This window comes from Lontra canadensis, unplaced genomic scaffold, assembly GCF_010015895.1.
Source record: "Lontra canadensis isolate GAN:19392208 unplaced genomic scaffold, GSC_riverotter_1.0 scaffold124, whole genome shotgun sequence".
Classification (NCBI taxonomy): Eukaryota; Metazoa; Chordata; class Mammalia; order Carnivora; family Mustelidae; genus Lontra; species Lontra canadensis.
The window spans coordinates 4,392,862-4,417,670 of NW_022631118.1; the positions used below are offsets into that span (position 1 = coordinate 4,392,862).

At 42.2% G+C, this 24,809-nt stretch overlaps 1 protein-coding gene across 5 annotated transcripts in view; it reads right to left on the reverse strand.

Annotated features, from left to right (window-relative positions):
• NR2C2 (nuclear receptor subfamily 2 group C member 2) overlaps positions 1-24,809 on the reverse strand; it is an 89,230-nt gene that overhangs the window by 17,342 nt on the left and 47,079 nt on the right. For 3 of the 5 annotated variants that reach the window (XR_004380761.1, XM_032841652.1, XM_032841651.1), the window contains 4 exons: positions 24,006-24,116; positions 5,379-5,579; positions 3,565-3,667; positions 771-950 (listed from right to left, as the gene is read on the reverse strand). Coding sequence is in view for 4 of the 5 variants with exons in the window: in XM_032841651.1 (XP_032697542.1) it covers positions 771-950; positions 3,565-3,667; positions 5,379-5,579; positions 24,006-24,116 (595 nt within the window). In the remaining variant the exon portion in view is untranslated. Of the gene's footprint in view, positions 1-770; positions 951-3,564; positions 3,668-5,378; positions 5,580-9,551; positions 9,641-10,257; positions 10,436-11,405; positions 11,646-24,005; positions 24,117-24,809 lie in introns of those variants that run through there. The other 2 variants (XM_032841654.1, XM_032841653.1) reach the window with 2 other exon arrangements.

A 24,809-nucleotide genomic window follows, 5' to 3' on the forward strand; every position in this document is an offset into this window, starting at 1 on the left:
GAGAGAGAGACAGTGAGAGAGAGCATGAGAGGAGAGAAGGTCAGAGGGAGAAGCAGACTCCCCGTGGAGCTGGGAGCCCGATGCGGGACTCGATCCCTGGATTCTGGGATCATGACCTGAGCTGAAGGCAGTTGCTTAACCAAATGAGCCACCCAGGTGCCCGTCTTTACCCATCTTTAAGTGGGCCCTTAACAGAGAGCTTGTCCAGGGCCACGTGTCATAGAGAACCATTCTAATGTTCAATTCAAGCCTGCATGGCTTCTGCAAATTGTTTAATGGGGTGTCAGCTTTCTGTAATACTAGCAGACTCTCCCTCCAGCAATCTGGTCCGAGAGAACTACATGGGCCAGAAACAACTGAAGGAAATAAAGATCTTTTTTAAAAAAAAGGAAGATAGTACAAACCCCAGATCCAATATGTAAGAAAGCTAAGGGGTCCTTTTTAGACAAGGACGCTGTGGCTGAGAGAGGTGCCATATCTTCCCCACGCCTCACAGCTCCGAAGTGGCAGAGCTGTGGTTTGATACTCCAAAGCCTGTGTTCACCCCACTGTGCTGAGCTGCATGCCGAGTTATCTGGGGGAGGCTTCCACACACATCATGGGGAATGGCCAATCGCAGCAGCATGGGTGCTGGACCACCTAGCTGACCGAGAAGGGAAACAACAGGAAGCCTCAGTGGATATTTTCCTCTTAGAGTATTTTAAAGCCAGGTATAGAAATCTCGCTTCCTCCAACTAGCTAACTCAAGTGGCTTGCTCACAGTTACTCACATTCCATCTTCATGCCCATCTCTAAGCATTTTTTCAGCCGGCAAAACTGACAGCGGTTCCGGTGGTGTTTGTTTATGATACAGTCTTGGTTGCTCCGGCAGCTATAGGTCAGATTTTTCCTTACACTCCTTTTGAAGAAACCTTTGCAACCTTCACAACTAACAGCCCCATAGTGACGGCCTAAAAGGAGAAAGAGTGTGTGAAACAGATCACCAAGAGAAGAGGTGGTCCATCAAAGGCCCGTTTCTAAGGGAAGGCCATCAAAGTGACCAGGGCATGGTATCTGGTGCGGGCAGCCATGGGACAACCACGAGCCTGGGCATGAAGCACGGCACTTAGGTGTTCCCCTAATTTTCCTATAATCTTTTTTTTTTTTTTAACATTTTACTTATTTATTTGACAGAGAGAGTGATCACAAGTAGGCAGAGGCAAGCAGAGAGAGAGGAGGAAGCAGGCTCCCTGGCGAGCAGAGAGCCTGATGCGGGGCTCGATCCCAGGACCCTGAGACCATGACCTGAGCCGAAGGCAGAGGCTTTAACCCACTGAGCCACCCAGGTGCCCCTCCTATAATCTTTAAAGTAGCCCTGTGACACCATGATAGAAAAACAGAAGCTCCGATAGGTTACATGACAGCTGGTAAACGGCATGGCCTTAATGCTTTCAGTACACAAAGGACCTAACATGCAGCAGGAGCTCCTGGAGGATGGCTAAGCCGTACTGCCTGCCATGCACACCTGGTCCTGGCCCCACAGAGCCGGCCTCCTGAAGCCTCCCAGTGCTCCTATCCCACCAATGGTGGCATGTAGCAGAAGCATGCGTGTGTTGTTCAAGCACCCAGGGTCCGACTCCTCCCTTTACTCTCTTGGTGTGAATCAGGTCCTGGGCCCTAGAGCTACCCTGGGGGAAGTACGGGGGCTGTGGTTATGTAGCCCCAAGGTGAGGGAAGAGTACATGCCGTGTGGCTCACTTTGGTTAGGTATTCAGACTCTTGGAAACACAGTTCTAGAAATACATTTATTACATACAGTTCTTTTTTTCTAATCTGTACTTTGGTGTCTCTAACTTCTAATGACCAATGACATTAAAAAGAGCCCCCTACCCCAGGGCACCCTCCCAAATACACCACACGCATCACCCCTCCTTTGTTCCCAGCTGGCAAAGAAACATGGATAAGCTCTCCTGGTTTGATCTTCCGTAACCCAATATCATAGCTACATTGCTAAGAAATGTTTCACTGGATCATCACTGATGGCAGTTACTGTGCGTCCCACTGTCCTGAACTCTAGCATGCAGAGCCATTCCCCAGTATGTACTTGGAGGGTCTCAATTTTGTGTCTTGAAGAGTAGTACTACAATTGCTGCATAGACATCATTTTTCCTTGCTTGCAGTGTATTTCCTTAGCCTCTCTAGACCTTAGAGGAACATCCAATATCTGGAGACTGTGGCACTATAAGCCTATGACTAGGCCATTCCTTTAAGCCCAGAAGGGGACTGACAAATGGGGAAGCCAAGCAGATTCTGTGGCCTCGTTCTTATGTCTATGCTTCATTCATCTGTTTAAAAGTTTGCAGAGTGCCTGTCCTGGCTGAGCAAGAAGCTAGGATATAGAGATGGAGGGGTCAGGCATGTCCTTGCTCTAACAAGAAGAGCCCATTCTGGTGCGGAAGTTGGGCCTGTAACAATCAATTGTAAGAGAATCTAACAAATGCCAGAGCCGTCTACACAAGGACACAGGCAGCACTGGCTTCAGAGAAGGGGTGGGATAGGCTGGGTTTTGCCTTGTTCAAGATAGGAGTGGAAACAGAGGCAGGGCACCATGGCACAGCAAAAAGTACCATGAGCTAGGAGGGGACTGGAGCTTCTGACTTCTATGAATGTTTGTCTGGGCTGTCCTCCTAATATGCTTGGTCCAACCTTCTGTTTGTTTTAACCAGGACCACAAAGTGTCCAAAGTTCCTGGGAATTCTGTGACTACAGAATAAAGTTGAACTAATTACAAAACTCAGGCCTATTCACACAGCACAGCTGGAAGAGCACCTTATTAAATCCTTCTCCACCCTGTGCTCACTTCAGTAGCACATACACTAAATACTTCTCCATCCTTCCTGCCCGTCTCACCTTCTATAGCTCCCTGGCATTAGCAGGCTGAAGTCTGAACTTCTGGGACGAACATCTTCTCCAGTCTCCTTTCACTCACATCCTAATCACAGAAGTCCAGGAGCTCTTCCCCAAAGACACACCATGGGTGTGGACAGTAAATTCACCAGGCCCTGGCTCCACCAGCCGGAACGCCCTTCTGCTTTACCAACATATTCAACCTCCAAGCCTCACAGAATGTGACTGCCGCTGGGGGACCTTGCCTGACCCTGAGGCTCCAGCCAGGATCTCATGCTCTCACCTCCTTCATTATAGTAGTTACCACACTGGGTTATAGTGAGCGGATGATAGAGAAAGTTAGGATGAAGAAGAGAGAGATAACACATGTTGTGAAATAGCAAAGCAGTGTGTTAATACTACCCCCAAAGAAATGACTGCTTTCTTGGTAGTATGTAAATATTTGACACATAGCCCAGATTTATAAGTCACAGAAACAGTGTCTTGACTCCTCCTTTTGATTCTAATAATCTGACAAACAGGTTTGCTTATTTATATGACTATCCTGCTCAGAAAAGTGGAGTTCATGTTTTAAAACCTATAAACCTACAGAAAAAGTTCTCTAATAATCCTCCAACCTCTATTTGGTTCATGATATTGGACCATAATGTGTGCCTACCAAAACCTAGGGTTACTTACCAGAGGCTTTGTCGCCACAGACCACACAGTATTCTACTACCTGCGGCCGCTGGACGTCGGCCTTACCCAGCAAGCGCTCCACAGAAGCAGAGTCCGTGACAATCTAAGAAGAATCCGGAAACAAGCGAAGCGCTATTAAAAACCAGATCATAAAAAAAACTAATGTTTAACTATAAATTCCTAATCTTGAGTTTCTAAGCAGGAAAACCCTGGGCAGAACTGGGAAAATCCTACTTGACAACTTAGTGACATTAAGAATGGCCCTGTTGCTCTCCAAGACTGCACCCCTTCAGTGGTGAGGATAGTGGGAGGGGCATATGTGTCCAAGATTAGGCACTGGTTTTCACTCAAATACTCTCCCATCTGGCTAGCATAACCCGGATGTCCAGGATGGGGGGCCATGTGGAGAATCACATGCAGTGCTCTGACATGAATGTACTGCAGATCTTTCTGGCTCCTTCTCTATTCTCATGAAACAGCTTGGAATGCATGCAAAGAGGTATATTTGGCAGAGAAATAATTAAGCTTTATTAATTAATATACTAGGTCTCTCCTTGAGGCAGCTGGGAGTAGAAAGACTAGAAAGAGGCGACCTCTGAAACCTGTTATTTCTCCTTCACTTGCAGGTAACTTTCTAGGTGACAGTGATATTCACCTGGAAGAATACTGTAACTGCCACAAATATAAGAAAGTGAAAAAGTGCTGTTTAAATAATGTACCAACAAGAACCCTCATGGTTATTGCTCTGTGATGGGAATATATATAGAAATTACTGTGTAAAATGATCTCTTACAAAACATGCAACAAAATCAACAGCCACCTTCTCATGAACAAGGAGAAGTCTAAAAAAGCAGGGAACAACTTTAATTTCAGTTGATCAGAATGTACTCTGGGAAAGGAGGCAGTATTTACTAACTACATTATGAAGAGTCTCAGCAGTGCAGTTCTGAAAGCTGAACATCACTTGTGTCCTGAACCCAGCTCTATCAGAAGAAAAAAAATCCTTCCCTTATTTTTCTCCATAGTAGAAAGTCCCTCCCCACTCAAAACACATGGATTCTTAGCGGCATTATTCACAAGAGCCAAAAGGTAGAAGCACCTCAAACATCCAACAACAGATGACTACATAAATAAAGTGTGGTCTGTACATACAATGGAGTATCATTTAGCCTTAAAAAAGAAGGAAATTCTGACACAGGCTACAAGATGGATGAACCTTGAGGACATTATGCTCAGCGAAATAAACCAACTGCAAAAGAAAAAATATTGTAGGACTCCACTTATGTGAGGTCCCAAAGTCATAAAGACAGAAAGTAGGATGATGGCTGCCAGGGCTGGGGGAAAGGAGAGACCCAGAGTTCACAGGCGCAAGTAAGGACAGAATGAAGAGCTAGGACCATGCTTGACGACCTGGAAAAGATGAAGTGAGATTTAGGAACAAGTCAGTCCCCATCTGGCTGTGGCGAGCCCTAGGTGGGGCCCCTAAAATATCAGGGGCCAAGAACTGCCACCGTCCAGCCTTAGGTTAGTTAGAGCATTCTCGTGGCCTTAGTGCCAGCTTGCTCAGGCCAGTCTCCTGTGGGCCACGGACTGTCCTGGCTCAACTTCCACCCCATCTGAGCACTGCAGCTTGCTGCCTCCTGGGCCTTGCCACTCACTTGCTGGTTTTTTACTTTAGCCAAAGCAGCAACCTGACACACTTGTAGGTCCTCGAAGGATCTTCTAGAGATGGACGTGGCCTTCAAGGCGGAGGAGGAGTCAGAAACAAGTCTGGCAGCAGAAGTGCTGAAACAAATGCCTGTCAACAGCCTTACCTGGATCCTGCCAGGGACGAGGTTGTCTGAGGTGGTGAATATGAGCTGCTTGGCACTGGATGTCTCCGGGGAAGCCAGGATCACCTTCCCAGTTCCAGCTCCATCTGGGCTGGTCAGGATGAACTGCTGCTTGGGGGATCCGGAGGCGTCCACTGCGGTGACTATCTGGATCTTCTGTCCTGTCTGCTGGTCTGTCACAATCTACAAGACACAACATGGAGGCTGCTCTCACGGAGTATCATGTGACTCGTGTACTTGCAGGTGCTGCTCAGAGTGGTGACTGCCCAACGCCGTCCTGGAGTCAATGCTGGTCCAAGATGTAGTTTCACCAGTGCATGGTGAAATGAGAAAAATGAAACACAATCGTGAGCTTTTCAGGAACCAATTTTCATGGAGCTAATTTTATTTTAGGATGATATCGTTCCTACTATTTTTAATTAAAATGTCCTTAGGGGCAGTGGTGGGGTCCTAGATGAAGGTGGTCAAAAGATACAAACTTTCCGTTTTAAGATAAAAAAGGGTACTGGGATGTGATGTACAGCATGGCGACTGTAGCCAACTCTGCTGTGGTGCATCCGAAAGTTGTGAAGAAGGTAGATCTTAAGAGTTCTCATCACAAGGAATAAGCCATTTTTTTTCTTTTTTTTTTTTAATCTATATGAGATGATGGATGTTAACTAAACTTACAGTGGCCATCATTTCATAATATAGGTAAGTCATTAGGCTGTACATCTTGAACTTATACAGTGTTGTGTGTCAATTATATCTCAGTAAAACTGGAAAAAGCAAAGCCTTTCTTTTATGAAATGGAGATAATAATAGTAGATAAGTTTAACTTAAAAAAAAAGAAAGAAAGAAAGAAAGAAAAAGCCTTGTCCCAGGCATAATAAAGTCCAGAGAAGTCGTGACCCTGAGTCCTCCAGAGGCTCCCACCATTCACTGTTCAGGGGGCCAGCTGTCAGAGTCTGCGTCTTTCCAGAGTCCCTAACTGCATCAGTTACGATCGAAATAGTCGCTACAGCAAGAAGGACTTGTCATTCCTGCTCAAGAAATTCTCTGAAGCTGTTCTACTCCCTGTCCTGCCTTCCTCGAGGCTGAGTGCCCAGCTTTGGAGCACTGCCCACCTTCTTCCTGGGGCACCAGCAGGCCCACACAGCAAACAGGATTTTGGGGGCTGCTGTGGGTGGGCCTTGGACTGGGGGAGAGGTACTACATCTCTGGCTGGAACTCCCTTTCCTCTACAATATTTACGGGCAGGTCTGGTATCCGTGCTACATCTTGATAGATGCTGACTTGTGACATAGCATTCCAAAGTTCAGAAAGCAAACTCACAAAGACTCTAGCACAACAGCTTTGCCAACTATCCAATATGGAAAACCAGACAATGCTGGTTGGTTCAAAAGAAAATGACAAAGATCCAATCACTTAATTATGTTTATTTAGAGTATCCACTATATGTCAAGCTCTGTTCTTTGTACTAGGGAGAGGGACATGAACACAACAGAGCTCCTACCTTGTGGAGTTAACCTTATATAGGGGGAAACAGACCATGAACACTGATACTGCAGAATATCAGTCATAGTACGTATCATAAAGAAAACTAAAAAGCAGAGTAAAGAGACAAAGCATGTCAAGGGGAAGGAGGATGAAGGGCTGCTTTAGAAAGAAAGAGCTCTCTCACGGGGGTGATGTTGAGCAAAGACCTGGATGAAGCAAGAGAGGAAGCCATGCAAATATGTGGCAAAGTATGTTACAGGCTGAGGGCACAGCAAGTTCAAGACCAGAAAGAAGAGCAGACTGGGGAGAGAAGATACACGAACAAATCCTTAGCTATAGTGGGGCATGAATCCCAGCATACCATCATTTGCTACTGAAAAGGTCAAAAGATCTTGAAGGCTGAAGAAGAACAGATTTAGCGAATCAAAGGAAGTACCTTTCATTGTTACAACCTGTGGCATACATACCCAGCTTCCCCTGGAAAAGTAAAACATGAGACAAAGGGGCACCTGGGTGGCTCAGTGGGTTGGGCCTCTGCCTTTGGCTCAGGTCATGATCTCAGGGTCTTGGGATGGAGCCCCACATCAGGCTCTCTGCTCAGCAGGAAGCCTGCTTCCCCCTTTCTCTCTGCCTGCCTCTCTGCCTACTTGTGATCTCTGTCAAATAAATAAATAAAATCTCAAAAAAAACCACCACGAGACAGAAAACTTTGTAAGAATTCTCTTTTAAAACTTTCCCACCCACTGCTGAACTGAAAGACTGCAGACAGGCTGGCTGACACACACACTTCTCTCAGCTGCCACAGAAGGCACTCCTTCCTTTGTTAAAAGAGAACAAGCAGGCCTTTGAAAGGCCCTTATAACCTTGAGATCTGGGAGTAAAATGTCTGACTTCCTTTTCATGTCTATCAAAACTTATCTCCTTCCTAAATTACTTTCCCTGTTAAATAATGAAATGGTCATGTGATCTGAGAGGGTCTTCAGTCACCAGCTATAACAAAGGCAAGGCTAGTAGAAGTCCTTCACATGCTCAGAGGTGACACACTCTGCACCTGAGTACACACAGTCACTGCCATGTCACCGCCTTTGATGCTATTCCCCAGGTCTCTTGGTCGAGGTACAGCAGGTATGGGGCTGGGGCAGGGGTGGGAGGTAGGACTGATTGGGTCTAGACAGGGACTAGTGGGGCTATATGTAACATATCATATGTAACAATCTGAGTGTGGCTCAGATTATTTTTTCTTTTTTCCCTTAAAGACTCAGGCTCACAGAAGCCAAGGGTGACCCTTAGGCAAACAAAGGCCTTGCTGACAAGTATCAGCAGACAGATACCTGTTGAATGAGACCAAGGAAACATCAAATTGAGGGTGTATCCAGACTTATTAAATCTCCCAGGGAGGGGTGGAGAAGAGGTGTTGTTGGTAGAATCATGTCCCCTCAAAAAGATGGTTACATCTGATCAAGTTAAGATGAGTCTGGATGATACTGGATGATACTGGATGAGAGTGGGTCCCAAATCCCGTGACTGGTGTCCTTACTAGCAGGCCTGTGATGACAGAAGCAGAGAGGAGTGTTGCGGCTGCAGGTAAAGAACACTGAGGACTTTTGGTCACTACCAAAAGCTAGGAAGGAAGGCACAGGGGAATGCTTCCCTAGAACCCTACAGAGAGCATGCCCCAAGCAAATACCTGGATTTTGGGCTTCTGCAAGAAAATAAATTTCTGTTGTTTCAAGGCCCCAAGTTTGTGGTAATTTGTTATGGCAGCCCTAGGAAATGAACGTAAGAGGCAAACTTTATTTAATCTCTTCACTTGGAACAAACGTTCATACTTTCTGCTTGCATGCCTTGTTTTCTCTGTGACCTTTTTTTTTTTTAAAGAGAGAGTGAGCAGGGAGGAGGCACAGAAGGAGAAGGAGAGAGAGAATCTTAAGTAGGCTCCATGTTTAGCACAGAGCCTGACACAGGGCTTAATCCATGACCCCTGAGACCATGACCTGAGCTAAGAACTGGGACATTTCACTGACTGAGCAACCCAGGTGCCCCTCTGTGACTCTTAAGGCCTTCCAAGCTTGCTGACACACAGTACTGCTACAACTCGTTTTGAAAAGGTATTATTTGTTCCAATGTGACTGATATATTATGGAATATTCTGTGCATAATATAAATCTTGTGTTTATGCAGGATCTCTCCTGAGAAATAGCAGACACACAGAAAATGACCCCCAGGTGAGCAATATGGGAATAGGTAGCTCAGTGCACGTGGTGTTACAGCTTTCCCTGATTTCAGTTCACTCACTCACCACAACTCCGGAGTTACAATCCTCTCACATTCCCTCCACAAGCAAGCTTCAGGTCTCTTTCAAGGAAAAGTGCCATATTTATTGTCATTATTATGTATTTCTTAACCATTTAATGTATGTAAAACTGCAATTTAAATCAAATTAAATTCATACTTGCTTTTTAATGTGTCACCAACAATTTTTCAGTGTTATGCCACCAACCCCATATACCCCCTTAAGCCCTGTAGTTTCCACTGCAGAATTTTGCACAGTATGGGAATTTTTAGGAACAGGTGTATCACATTATAGCATACTATAGCAGAGCTGACTACATATTCTACCGGCCTAAGGCCCTCCCTACTTCCACCCCAAAAACATCTTAATGTGACCTGACTTACTGCCATTCTCCTCCATGTTACCCACTCTCTGTTCCAGCCAAGCTGGACTCATCATTCGTGTTGTAAAGGAGAGTCTGCAAATGGACAGCCTGAAGGCAAAAAACAGTCACTGTATAATTTTCGCTTGACCTCCCAGAGTTTAAAATTTAAAAAACTGGTTGTCAATACCTGAGGATAGAGTATTTACCATAAAAATCAGATTTACAGTTCTTGTGACAAGCTGGAAGCTGTCCCCACCCTGGCCCCAAGTTCCCCTGTGGTTATCGACTGGCTGTTTATGGCTGTCCCTTTGGACGGGGCACAGGCTCTCTGTTTGGCCCTAATTCCCACCCTGCCCACCTTCTCTACTGCCACCTGGTCCTGTAAACACAGGTCTGTGATCCTGAAATAGGGCTTTGCAGCTAGAGCTATGAATGGAATGCTCATTCTACTGCTTCCCAACTGGGTCACTGTGGAACAGGTACATGAGCTTTTGTGAGGCTGTTTTCATATCTATAAAAAAAGGATTACTAAGAAAGTGAAACGATATATTTGAAGGCAGCTGGTATAAGACCCAGAACATAAGAGGACCTCGATAAAAATATTTCCTGCTCTAAGCTCTCACATACTTCTCTCCTCACTGGGAAGGCTTGTCTTACCACTTTCATCGAATTTCTCCCTCTGACTTGGGCTCACTCACTCACTCATTCATTCCTCAAATGCTTACAAAGGGTCTACTCTATGCTGGCCACTTTGCTAGATTACAGGCATTATGGAGATGGCTCCTGCTCTCATGAAGCTTCTATTTTAGTGGAAAAGTGGCAAAAAACAGAACAGCCAGTGAACAATTTGTGATAAGTGTTATAAGGGAAAAGATCTGGCTAGAGTAGGAGAGAGTAACACAAGCACTTAACTTTTTAGACAGAGAGATCAAGGAAGGCTTCTGTGTTAAGGTGGCATTTAACTAACACAGGATTCAAGGCTAAGGAGGGAGTTAGAAAAAGGTTTAGGGAAAAGTGTGTTCCAAGTAATGGGAAATGTTCTGGGATATGCAAAGTCCTAAGAGGAAGGAACTCTTAGAACTGACATCAGGCCTATGGACAATGAAGAGTGGTCCAGGAGCCTAGGGAGGGAGGTGGGCTGGCCCTGGTGGAAGTCGGGATTTCTTCCAAGTACAATAGGAGCTATTCAGGGGTTTTGCCCTCCTAAATAAGGGTCTTCAGGTTTCTTATGCTATTTTATGTCTATCTTATATACTATTCTATACAAACACATACATTTTTAAATATATAAATACATATAAAACTTGTCACACTGTCCCAAGTCAGTGTATATTAAAGCATAAGAAAGAACAACAGAAGAGATAATTAAAAGGCAAAGAAACTCTGTTAAAGATTTTTTTGACCTATGCAAAAAGGTATATGAATCTTTTCTCAAAAACAAATTTCAGTTCATGAATAGTTAATGCTGCTCACAGGCAAAGATCAAACAAATATATTCTCCATTCAGCCTCACTAACTCAATCCCTAGAACGTAGATAAAGTGTTTGACAAAGCTTTCCTCTCCGAATAATACAAAACAGTGTTTTCTAAATACATTTAGGACTTGAAGTGAGGGAATGATGGACTTTGCATTTTAAACAGATATTCCTGGATGCTGGATGGAAAAAATATAGAACAAAAAAAGTGGAAGCTGAGAAACTGTTCGGATGTCCCTGGAGGAGCCAGGTGGTAGCTGAAGATGGGGGCTGTGGGTCTGGAGAGCAGAGGACCACTGCAGGATGCATACGGGAGGGAGAAGCGACAGCACATGCAGGTGGGTATAGAAGTGAGGAGTGAAGAATGAAGAGCCAGGAATGACTATCGGGTTTCTAACCTGAACAATGAATGGCATGGTGGATGGAGCAAGGGTTGACAGGAATTCAGAGGTCTGTTTTTGGCCTGGCAAATATGAGATGCGTAAGTAGATATGTCAAGTAAAATACCAGATAGATGAATGTGGAGCTCAAAGTATATTTCTGGTTTCAACTTCAATGTAAAGAGCTTAGAAGTTATCATTTCATCTTCACAACAAGAAAAAGCAAGACTGAGGCACCTTGGTGGCTCATTCATTAAGCGTCTGCCTCTGGCTCAGGTCATGATTCCAGGGTTCTGGGATCGAGCCCCGCATCTGGCTCCCGGCTTAGCGGGAAGCCTGCTTCCCCCTCTCCCACTCCCTGAGCTTGTGTTCCCTCTCTCACTGTGTCTCTCTGTCAAATAAATAAAAACTTAAAAAAAAAAGGGGGGGCAAGATAAATGGAAAATCATCAACTTCCCTTGGACTTATCAGAGAACTTGAGTGTGCAGGGCAAATCCATCCCCAAATCTGGAGAGGTGGGTTCACAAAGTCTGAGATCTGCTTAGGTGGAGAAGTCAACCTGGAGGAACATTTAAAAGGTAATTACAATGAACTGCTGGAGACTTAGCACAGATCAGAAGAAACTCTTGGGGGCCACAGTTTTAGGAGGGTCAGGGGCTTTAGAGCTAGGAATCCCATTTGGTTCTCAAGGTGAAGAAATGAGAAAGATTCCCTGGTGGCTTTGGTAGGGGAAGGGGAAGAATTTCTGTAAAATGAACTCAAGGGTTTCTTCTGTAAAATAAACACAGGCCTATTCTGCAGGGGAAAACACTTACTTGAGTCTTATCCCACCTGGGGAAAGGGCATTTCTTCAGCTCCAGGCCCCTTGGAACTTTCTATCTTAGAGAAGGGGGTGGGCAGTAAGGGAAATCCATACACACTTGTGAAGGTGAGAGCCTGCAATATGATTTATAAGAAATATGTAATTGGTCATTCAGATGACAAAAACATTTTTCAGATATATTTGGTCTTCACCAACAGTTCCTAAAAATGCTTTAAAGCCAAAAAAGTGAAACAATGCCTTGTTATTAATGAAGGTGACTTTTGGGACCCTTCCCAAGGGCAAGGGCTAGTTGCCAGAAGGATCAACCATGTGATTAAAAGGTTGGAACTTTCAATATCCCCCCTCTCCCAGGGGCAGGGGTATGGGGGAGGGGCTGGAGGATGAATCAGCCAGTTGTCAGTTACTTAATCAACCATGCCTCTGTAATAAAGCCTCCATAAAAACCTAAGTCAGCTTTTTAGCCCTTTACAGAGGGCTTCCATGCTTGGGGAACCAGAACGCTTCCGTGTGTCACCAAGCTGGCCCCAAGTTTCATGAGGACAGAAACTCCCTTGTTCGGCATCTTGCCCAAGGTATTTTCATCTGGCTGGTGATCTGTATCCTTTAACAAACTGGTAAACATGAGTAAGTGCTTCCCTGAGTTCTGTGAGCTGCTATAGCAAATTAGTTGAACCTAAGAAGGTCACTGGAACCTCCAATCTGTCACTGGTTGGTCAGAAGCTCAGCTAAGAACCTGGGACTTGTGACTGGTGTCTGAGGTAAGAGTAGAGGTCAGTCTTACAGGGCTGAATTACTAGTCTGTAGAATCTAATGCTATCTCCATGCTGACAGTGTCAGAATTGCTTAGTGTTGTATATGTGGGATCCCCTCCAACCCCACCCCAAAATTGGAACTGGGTCCTGGAACTCTTATACCTATAAGCCCAGGGACACAGGTCCACTAAATACTGAGATTTCACCATACGGTGACTGAATGCTTCCCCTCCATGACACTTTACCACCCCACCAACAGGGCTCCAGTGTAACAGTGGATTATAGCTCCAAGAGCTTCAAGACACACACTCTCTGAGGAGGAATATCCAAGAAGCCCAAAGTCAGGAGGAGAGACAGAGACAAAGACACCAGAGGAACCTGAAGCCTCTGGACCTACAGCCGCAGCAAACATCACACACAGTTCAACCCTAGCCAGATTAACATAAATCCTCATAGCAGAGGCTTATTTACTTTAGTTCTTATTATCTAACAGCAGATACTGTCTGGTTTTAAAAAGAATATGTGCAAGAAATGTCAAAAGACAAGAAAAACACAATCAGAAGAGAGAAAACAAGCATCAGAATCAGACTCCAAAAGGACAAAAATCTTGGAATGACCGAACGAGAAACTTAAAATAGAAAGATCGATATGTTAAGGTCTCTAGAGGAAAAAGTACAACATGCAAGAACAGATGAGAAATGTAAGAAGATGGAAATTCTCAGGAAGCAGGAAATGCTGGAAATCAAAAATACAGTAACAGAAATGAAGAATGCCTTGATGGACTGGTCAATACACTGGATACAACAAAGGAAAGAATTTGTAAGCTTTAAGATAGGTCAACAGAAACATCCCTAACTGAAATCCAAAAGGAATGGTCTGTAAGACTTGTTTGGTTAAAAAAAGAAGACCCTACTATAAGTTGTCAACAGGAAACCCTAGAAACAGGCAGATCAAAAGCAAAGGCATGGAGTAAGACATCATATTATCAATCAAAAGACACTTGGAGTAACTGAATTGAATTCAGAGACAAACAGACTTCAGAACAAGGAAAATATCAGGCATAAAGAGGGACATTACATGATGATAAATGGGTCGATTCCCCCAAATACATAATAATCCTAAACATGTATGCACCTAACAACAAAGCTTCAAAATACATGCGGCAAAAAATTACAAAACTGCCAATGAGAAATACAGAAATTAATAACTATAGTTGCAGATGTCATTGCTGACCTGTCAGCATGGTAGATGAAGCAGGCAGAAAATCAATAAGGATATAGTTGACTTGGACAGCACTATCAATCAACCTGATATAACTGACATTTATAAAATAACAGATCTAACAACAGCAGGGTACACATTCTTCTCAAGCTTTTATGGAACATTCAATAAGACAGATCACATCCTGAGCCATAAAATAGGAATCCATTCTTAGACCACAAAGGAATTAAACTAGAAATTAAAGAGAAAAATAGTTTTAAAAAATCCCCACATATTTAGAAATTAAACAACACACTTCTGAATAACATATGGGTCAAAGAAGTCGTCTCAAGAAAAATTTAAAATGTTTTGAACCAAATGGAGTTCACAGCAGAGGTCCCGGCCATAGTTATCTATTTGGAAATCACTAGCATAAAATAACATTTAAGCCATGGGCTCAGAGAAAATACAGAGAGGAGAGACTGAGCCTAGAATAGAGCCCTGAGGGATTTCAACATTTAGCAGTCTGGCTGAGAAGGTGCAGCAAAGAACTATAGCCAATATTATAAAAGTTACTCTAGAATTATTTCCTATTTTTATAAATTATTTCCTGTAAGCTTTCCAAATATTATTCCTCTTATTGAACAGATACTTAGCTGGCTGACTGATCTTGGACATTTCAGAGCAGTGGTTCTAGAAAAGCCTAAAATTTTAATATATGTATTTACACTTGGATCATAAAGTACATTTAATGTAAAAGATAATAATAAAATTAGACATAATTTTCAAAAAGCCTATTGGATGAAAAAGTAAAGGAGGTAGAGTTATGGCGAAAGATGGGGAAAGAATACTTTCTTATTTATGATTATATAAAATTTAAGTATCAGCTTGGATACTCAAAAACAGAGTAATTTTTGTTTATTATGTATTTATGGATGAATAAGTAACAGAAATGCAAAACTTATACAGCAGTGATATTTCACCTAGAGAACTAAAAAATATTAAACAGTATACAGAACATAATATATAGTTACGTGTATAGCGAAATGGGCACCCTCCTATTGGGCCGGTGGGAATACAAGTTGGCACAACCTCTTTGAAAGGCAATCTGTCAGTGACTATCAAAATTACACATGGACAACTCCACTAACTTCATATTCAAAGGTGAAAAGCTGAAAGCTTTTCCTCCAATATCAGGAATAAGACAAAGATGTGTACTGTTGCTGCTTCTATCCTACATAGTACTGGAAATCCTAGACAGTGCTATTAGGCAAGGAAAATAAGTAAAAGGCATCCAAATTGAAAAGGAAGAGATGAAACTGTCAGTATTTGCAAATGCCATGATATTATGCATAGAAAATCATAAAGACAAGGGGCGTCTGGGTGGCTCAGTCAGTTAAGTGTCTGACATTTGATCTCAGCTCAGGTCTTGATCTCAGGGTTGTGAGTTCAAGCCCAGCACTGAGCCTACAAGAAGAAAAGAAGGGAGGGAGGGAAGGAAGGAGGAAGACAGAAAGATGGAAAGAAAGAAAATCCTAGAGACTTCACCAAAAAACTGTTAGAGCTAATAGGCAAATCTGGCAAAGTTGCAGGATACAAAGTCAATATACAAAAATCTGTTGTGCAGGGGCGCTTGGGTGGCTCAGCTGGTTGGGTGTCTGCCTTCTGCTCAAGTCAGGATCCCAGAGTCCTGGGATCAAGCCCCGCTAGCACTGGGCTCCTTGCTCAGTAGGGAGCCTGCTTCTCCTCTCCCTCTGCCTACTGCTCCCCCTGTTTGTGTTCTCTCTCTGTCAAATAAATGGATAAAATCTTTAAAAAAATAAAAATTATATAAAAGAAATCTGTTGTTTCTATAAGACACTAATAAAGAGAAATTAAGAAAACAATCTTATTTATAATTAAATCAAAAAGAATAAAACACCTAGGAATAAATTTAACCAAGAAGGAAAAGACCTACACACTGAAAACTATGAGACATTAATATAAGAAACTGAAAACAAAAATAGAAAAATATTCTGTGCTCATAAGCTGAAAAGTTAATACTGTCAAAATGTCTATACTACCCAAAGCAATCTACAGATTCAATGAAATTCCTATCAAAATTCCAATGGCATTTTTTTCACAGAGATAGAACAAAGCAATCCTAAAATTTATATGGAACCACAAAAAACAAACAGCTAAAGCAACCTTGAGAATAAAAGAACAAAACTGGAGGCATCACACTGCCTGATTTCAAACTATATTATAAAGCTATATAGGGGCACCTGGGTGGTTCAGAGGATTAAGCCTCTGCCTTCAGCTCAGGTCATGATCTCGGGGTCCTGGGATCGAGGCCCACATCGGGCTCTCTGCTCAGCAGGGAACCTGCTTCCTCCTCTCTCTCTGCCTGCTTCTCTGCCTACTTGTGACCTCTCTCTGTCAAATAAATAAATAAAATCTTAAAAAAAAAAAAAAAAAGGCTATATAATCAAGACAGTATGGTATTGGCATAAAAAAAGAAATGCAGATGAATGGCAAAGAAGAGCCCAGAAATAAATCCACACAAATATGGTTAATAATTTATGAAAGAGGAGCCAAGAATATACCATGGGGAAAGGACAGCCTCTTCAATAAGTGAATGATATTGGGAAAACTGGACAGCCATGTACAGAAGAATGAAATGGGACGACTATTTTACACCATATAAGATCAACTCAAAATCAAAGGAAGACTTGGGGCGCCTGGGTGCTCAGTTGGTTAAGTACCTGTCTCTTGGTTTTGACTCAGGTCATGATCTCTGGGTCATGAAACTGAGCCCCATGTTGGGTTCAGCACAGAGTCTGCATGGCATTCTCTCTCTCCCTCTCCCTCTGAGCCCACCCCCCACTCGCATTCTCTCTCTCAAAGTCTTAAAAAACAAAACAAAACAAAACAAAACAAAACAAAACAAGGTAAGATTTGATTTTAAGACCTGAAACCATAAAGCTCCCAGAAGAAAACATAAAAAGACAGTAAGCTTGACATCAGTTTTGGTGATCTGACCCCAAAAGCAAAAATAAACAAGTGAAACTATATGAAACCAAAAAGCTTCTGCACAGCAAAGGAAACCATAAACAAAATGAAAAGACAATCTACTGAATGGGAGAAAATATCTGTAAATTATGTATCTGTTAAGGGGTTAATATGCAAATTATATAAAAACTCAAACACCTCGACAGCAAAAAAACAAACTGATTAAAAAATGGGCAGAGGATCTGAACAGATATTTTCCAAAAGAAGAGAGAAAGTTGGCCAAAAGGTACTGAAAAGATGCTAAACATCACTAATAACCAGGGAAATGCAAACCAAAACCACAATGCACTATCAGTACTATCACTTACCTGTCAGAATGGCTAGTTATCAAATAATAATAAAAAGTAATACCAAGTGTTGGCAAGGATGTGGAGAAAAAGGAGCCCTCATGCACAGTTGTTAAAAATGTAAAATTGGTGTGGCCACTATGAAAAACAGTGGCTTTAACTTTTTAAAAAATTAAAAATAGAACTATCATACACACATAATCCAGCAATTCCACTTCTAGTATTTATCCAAGGAAAACAAAAACACTAGCTCAAAAAGATATATGCACCTCAATGTTCATCACAGCATTATTTATAACTGCTAACATATGGAAACAACGTATGTGTCTATAGATGGATGAGTGGATAAAGAAAATGTAGTATGTATGTTATGTGTGTTTATTTATATGCAACTGAGTACTGTACAGCCATAAAAAAGAACATAATTTTGCCACCTGCAACAACATGGAGAGACCTTGAGAGCAGTATGCTAAGTGAAATAAGTCAGGCAAAGAAAGACAAAGACTATACGATCTCATTTACATGTGGAGTCTTTAAAAAAAAAAAAAAAAAAGAGCTCATAGAAACACAGCACAGATTGGTGGCTCCCTGAAGTGGGGAGGTTGGGAAGGGGGGGTCAGAATGTGCAAAAGAGGTCAAAAGGTACATATTTCCAGTTATAAAATAAATGTCACGGGGATGCAACATACAGCACGGTGACTACAGTTAATACTGTGTTGTAAACCTGAAAGTTGCAAAGAGAGTAAATCTTAAAAAAGTTTCTAGTACGAGAAAAAAAATGTCTCACCACGTACGGTGATGGATGGTAACCTGACTTACGGTGTGATCATTTCACAATATATACAAATATCAAACCATTACACTGGGGTGCCTGGGTGGCTCAGTCGTCTGGGTATCTGCCTTCTGCTCAGGTCATGATCCCAGGGTCCTGGGATCAAGTCCTGCATTGGGCCCCCAGCTCAGCAGAGAATCTTCTTCTCCCTCTCCCTCTGCCCTTCTCCCCTGCTCATGGTTCTCTTGTGCACACTCTCTCTCAAATAAATAAAATATTTTAAAAAAATCATTATGTTGTAGGGGTGCCTGGGTGGCTCAGTGGGTTAAGGCCTCTGCCTTTGGCTCAGGTCATGATCTCAGGGTCCTCAGGTTTGAGCCCTGCATCGGGCTCTCTGCTCAGAGGGGAGCCTGCTTCCCCCTCATTCTCTGCCTACTTGTGATCTCTCTGTTAAATAAATAAATAAAATCTTAAAAAAAAAATCATTATGTTGTATACCTGAAGCTAATGTGATGTGATAGGTCAACTACACCTCAATAAAAAATTACATATGGATACATCTTTCCTCCTAGCAATCCTAGTTTGAGGAACTGATTCTACAGATGTGCTAAATTAAACAGGTAAAAGGTATTCACTACAGCATCCACGGGAAATCAAAACTGCCATTCAAGAGAAAGAAGGTGCTCTTTCTACCACACAGGAACTACCTCTAAGAAATGTTAAGACAAAAGAGTAAGGTGTAGAACAGTCTAGAAAAATGTCTACATGCATGAATAATACACTGTACATATTTACAAGGGTGCTTTTGGTCTGTATGTACAGCCTGTCTCTGAAAAAAACAAATAAGCAATATGATAATAGTGGCTACCTCCTGGGAGAGACCTGGGTGACTTGGGGAAGAGGAGGAAGGGAGATGCATCATTTTCTCTGTACCGTTTGATGTGGTGATTTTGTTACAGCAGTGAGTACCTGAGCGGGGCCAGGAGAATATCAGAGTGAGAAAAGAAATGTCAGATGGCTGAGGACATGGAGAGGACAAAAAACAAGTACTGGCATTTAAGAAGGGATGGGCAGGAAGAAAGAGTAGTAGAAGAAAGAGGGAAGGAAGTGCTTTAAGAGCCCAAGTTAAGATTTCAAACTCTTGGGTGCCTGGGTGGCTCAGTGGGTTAAGCCGCTGCCTTTGGCTCAGGTCATAATCTCGGGGTCCTGGGATCGAGTCCCACATCGGGTTCTCTGCTCAGTGGGGAGCCTGCTTCCCTCTCTCTCTGCCTGCCTCTCTGCCTACTTGTGATCTCTGCCTGTCAAATAAATAAATAAATAAAATATTAAAAAAAAAATTTCAAACTCTTAAAAAATATAGAATAGCAGAAGTCTTTCCTAGTAAAATTTGAAACTTCAATATATGAAGTAGATAAAGCAAGTATTTTATCATATATTTTATAAGATCAAATTCAAACATTTCCTTAGGTCAAACACTGAATACAATGATACTCTCAAAACATAAATTTGAAATGGGGATTATGGAGGAGTATCTCAGGAAAACCTTAAAACACAAAGAAATGGCACCACGGTCTGCCCCAAACAATGAACATGGCAGTACATGTGAGCACACCCTTGATCCCCAGCATGTCAAATTTGGTATAGGACATGTTCAAGTGTGTTTTTCTTTTAATCTATCTTGACTGATTTAAAAGCTGGATTAAAAAAATTTTTTTCGGGGCACCTGGGTGGCTCAGTGGGTTAAAGCCTCTACCTTCGGCTCAGGTCATGATCCCAGGGTCCTGGGATCGAGCCCCGCATCGGGCTCTCTGCTCAGCGGGGAGCCTGTTTCCTTTCCTCTCTCTCTCTCTCTCACCTACTTGTGATCTCTCTCTCTGTGTCAAATAAATAAATAAAATCTTTAAAAAAATAAATTTTTTTTTTGAACCTCATGTTTATGTCATGTGGGAAGCAATAAAGACAAAATTTGCAAACTGCTGGCCTGGAAACACTGCATTATGATGAAAACTTACGAGATTTACTGAGAGGCTACCTTGGGATTGGATGGGTTTGATTAAGCCTAATTCTCAGACAACTGGGTGCTCCCCTATGGCTCTTCTTATCTCCCTATCTCCTTCCACAGCCCCCACCCTAGACCTCTGTATCCCCAAAACAATGGCTCTCAATTCCAGCCACAAGGCTACTTACCCCAGCCTTACCACTTGGCCCCAAAGCCCTTTGCAGTCATTAGGATGACAAGATACTGACAGATAAAACTCTATGTTCCAGATCACTCTCTGCTGGCCTATATAACTAGATATGCTGATCTTGTGTTGACTGTCACATTATAGTTATTAAAAACAATAACAAATCCTGGAATGGGAGAAAACAGCTATGAAGGACTTAAACTATGACAACCAATGACATTTCAGAATATGAAGTATGGATTAGATAATGGCACGTTTCAATATTAAATTCCCTGATTTTGAGAACTGTGTTATGATTATGTAAGAAAATGTCACTGTTCTTAGAAAATACAAACTGAAATATTTAGGGCAAAGAGGTATGATATCTCTATTCTCAAATGATTCAAAAAAAATGTATGTACATTCACTTAGAATGTTAACAGCAAACAAATGGTGAATCTGGGTAGATATACAGGATTTCCATGTAAGTTTGAAATTATATAAAAATAAAACTTAAAAATATAACTCAGTTGCTAACTTCGGTGTATGTTTACTGTAAGACTGCAAGCGCTTAATTCTTTTAAAATCCTATTAAATAGGTACTATTATTGTTGTCATTTTATAGCTATAGAGGTTACAGAAAATTTTTCCAGAGTCACATAGCTGAGTGGACACAAGATTTGATCCTAAGGTTGTTCCATTCAGAGCCAAAGCTCTTAAATGTCACCCAGCCCTAACCACCTTATTATATAATCTTTCCTTCCCAACTTTATCACAGAAGCCACCATTTGGGTTCTAAGCATTGTTATTCATGAAAACACCATAGCACTTATTCTCTTCCCAGGCCTCAGGGTGTTGAAGATTCATCACTGAAGTCAGGGCTAGGAATGAAACACTTTACTGAAGCCATCAACACCAACATCAACAACCAAAAAATCATCCTATAACCTTTATTTTCCTTAACAAAATAAAACAAACAAAAAACAAACCTTGAAATATAGTCAATTCAGCTGCACTTAGGGTTATGTCCAATTTTATTGACAGTTCACAATGAAAAGATTTTAACTACATTCACTGTATATAAATTCATGCCAAAGGGTTATCTTCCCCAGAGAGACTAAAAGCTCAACACCAAGCATCTAATCTAGAAGACTTCTGTTCAAGGGACCTTACTGCATTGCATTCCAGCCGGGACAGCAGTGTCACCACGGGCCAAGCACCATGACATGGGGATAGCCCACTGTAAGGAATGGGGTGCTAGAATGGCCCTTAGGAAAAGAGAGATTCTTCTCCTACCAATATGGGGGGAAAGGTGTACTCTCTTGATACATACATTAGCTACTGACGGTCTCCAGGGGGACTTTCTATGTTCTCATTTGCTCTCAGATGGTTGTGAGCCCAAGATATATAGGCTATGATTAAATGCAGTAGGTCCTTTCCCAGAGTTGGGAGAGTTATGTAGGCAGAATTCTAACACATACCCCACAAAACGATAAAGGACCCATTTTCAAGTCACAATGAGCAAACAAGAACAAAATAAAAGAGAAAAAAATAGTTTAGCTACAGAGTTCGTAATTCTGAGAGCCCATTACTTTTGAATTTCCAAACACTCAGATACATGTTTCCTACTGGTGTGAAGTTAAAATGACTTATATGAATATCAGTATTTATGATAAAATATTATGCAGTACAGACATAATGGGAATATAATCTCTCTCTTTTTTTTTTAAAGATTTTATTTATTTATTTGACAGAGATCACCAGCAGGCAGAGAGGCAGGCAGAGGGGGAAGCAGGCTCCCTTCTGAGCAGAGAGCCCAATGCAGTGCTCGATCCCAGGACCCTGGGATCATGACCTGAGCCGAAGGCAGAGGCTTTAACCCACTGAGCCACCCAGGCGCCCCTAGGGAATATAATCTTTAACTTCTTTCATTTTACTTATTAGAGCTCTTCTATGTTTAGTTTATAATAGGTAGTCCAAAAAAAAAAAAAAATCACAAAATCACTTTTAAGAGTGGGTTAACAGGGGCGCCTGGGTGGCTCAATGGGTTAAAGCCTCTGCCTTCAGCTCAGGTCATGATCCCAGGGTCCTGGGTTCCAGCCCTGCATCAGGCTCTCTGCTCAGCGGGGAGCCTGCTTCCCCTTCTCTCTCTCTCTGCCTGCCTCTCTGCCTAGTTGTGATCTCTGTCAAATAAATAAATAAAATCTTTAAAAAAAAAAGAGTGGGTTAACATTATAGAAATCATCTAGTTATGATATCATCCTGTTCAAGTATACTGAGCTTGAAATAAACTGTGAATGAAGCAATCCTTTTACTTATTCACTCAAATTACTGTCCACCCTGGTAGTCTCTCAAATTTGTTATGTAACTTATTTTTTCTGCCATTCATCATCTTCTTTTTTTTTTTTTTTGGTTTGGCCTTTTGATTCAGCTTGTTGAGGTAACTTTGAATCTTTAATCTGCTTGGATGGCTCAGTGGGTTAAGCCTCTGCCTTTGGCTCAGGTCATGGTCTCAGGGTCCTGGGATCGAGCCCCGCATTGGGCTCTCTGCTCAGCAGGGATCCTGCTTCCCCCCTCTCTCTCTCCCTGCCTCTCTGCCTACTTGCGATCTCTGTCTGTCAAATAAATAAAATCTTAAAAAAAAAAAAAAAAAAAAGTGTGTCATCAACATGTTATCCCTTCCTCCCAACTTGTTGATCATGATTTCAATACACGTATCTTCTCCTTCTTCAACAGGCCAGAGGCAGGTTCAGACCCTGGGGAAGATTAAACCTATCATAAGTGAATACTAAATAGTTAATAACAATAATACTAGCCATAATTATTGCATATAGATAATTAGCACATACTGAACATTAGCATGTGCCAATCACTGTTCTAAGCACTTTATAAGCAATACCCATTGATTCCTCACAATAACTTTGTGAGGTTTACATACGTTTTCTAAATGAAAAAAAGTGAGGCACTGAAAAGTTAATTTTCAGGATCAAAATAGCTAAAAAGTTGGGCACTGAATTTGACTTCAAGTGGTGACCCATACACTTAACTACTAGGACATACTACTTCTCAAAATGGAAGCATGTAAGTAATTAATTGGTACACTGATCCCAATAGTTTCAAACAACAGTTTAGACTTTTGTATTTAAAGTAAGTTAGTTCGGGGCGCCTGGGTGGCTCAGTGGGTTAAGCCTCTGCCTTCGGCTCAGGTCATGATCTCAAGGTCCTGGGATCGAGCCCCGCATCAGGCTCTCTGCTCGGCGGGGAGCCTGCTTCCCCCCTCTCTCTGCCTGCCTCTCTGCCTACTTGTGATCTCTCTCTCTCTGTGTCTGTCAAATAAATAAATAAAATCTTAAATAAATAAATAAATAAATAAAAAAGTAAGTTAGTTCAATCAATGTAGACTTTTTCTGTTTTAGTTTTTAAAGAATAAATGAAGTTGTATTGTACTTGATGCCCAAGAGGCACAACTCTTCAGTGAAATCCTGAGGCAGGTTTGTCTGGAAAGGATTCAGAACGCAAGACTACCTTTGGGCAGGTGGCTGGAACCAAGTGGGATTGGTGCAGGTACCTGAATTCGCTGAGGTGAAGCTACCGCAGAGTCGGTGGAGATTATCTGGATGCGCGGGGAGGGGCTGGTCATCCCTGGAGATTCCGGCCGAGAGGTCTGTGTCCGTGGTACCTGTTGGGGGGCGGGAAGTGGACTGGATCACAAGGTAGCTCAGAAAAATGCCCAGTAATCAGAAGACATGAACAGACATTTCTGCAAAGAAGACATCCAAATGGCCAACAGACACATGAAAAGTGCTCAACATCACTTGGCATCAGGGAAATACAAATCAAAACCACAGTGAGATACCACCTCACACCAATCAGAATGGCTAAAATTAACAAGTCAGGAAACGACATGTTGGCCAGGGTGCAGAGAAAGGGGAACCTTCCTATACTGTTGGTAGGAATGCAAGCTGGTGCAGCCACCCTGGAAAAATAGTATGAAGGCTCCTCAAAAAGTTGAAAATAGAGCTACCCTACAACTCAGTAATCACACTACTCGGTATTTACCCTAAAGATAAAATGTAGTGATCCAAAGGGGCACGTGCACCCAAATGTTTATAGCAGCAATGTCCATAATAGCCCAAACTATGGAAAGAACCTAGATGTCCATCAACAGATGAACGGATAAAGAAGATGTGGTGTGTGTGTATATATATACACAATGGAATACTATGGAATGGAATACTATGCAGTCATCCAAGGAAATGAAATCTTGCCATTTGCAACAATGTGGATGGAACTAGAGGATATTATGCTAAGAGCAATAAGTCAATCAGAGAAAAACAATTATCATACGATCACTCTGCTATGAGGAATTTGA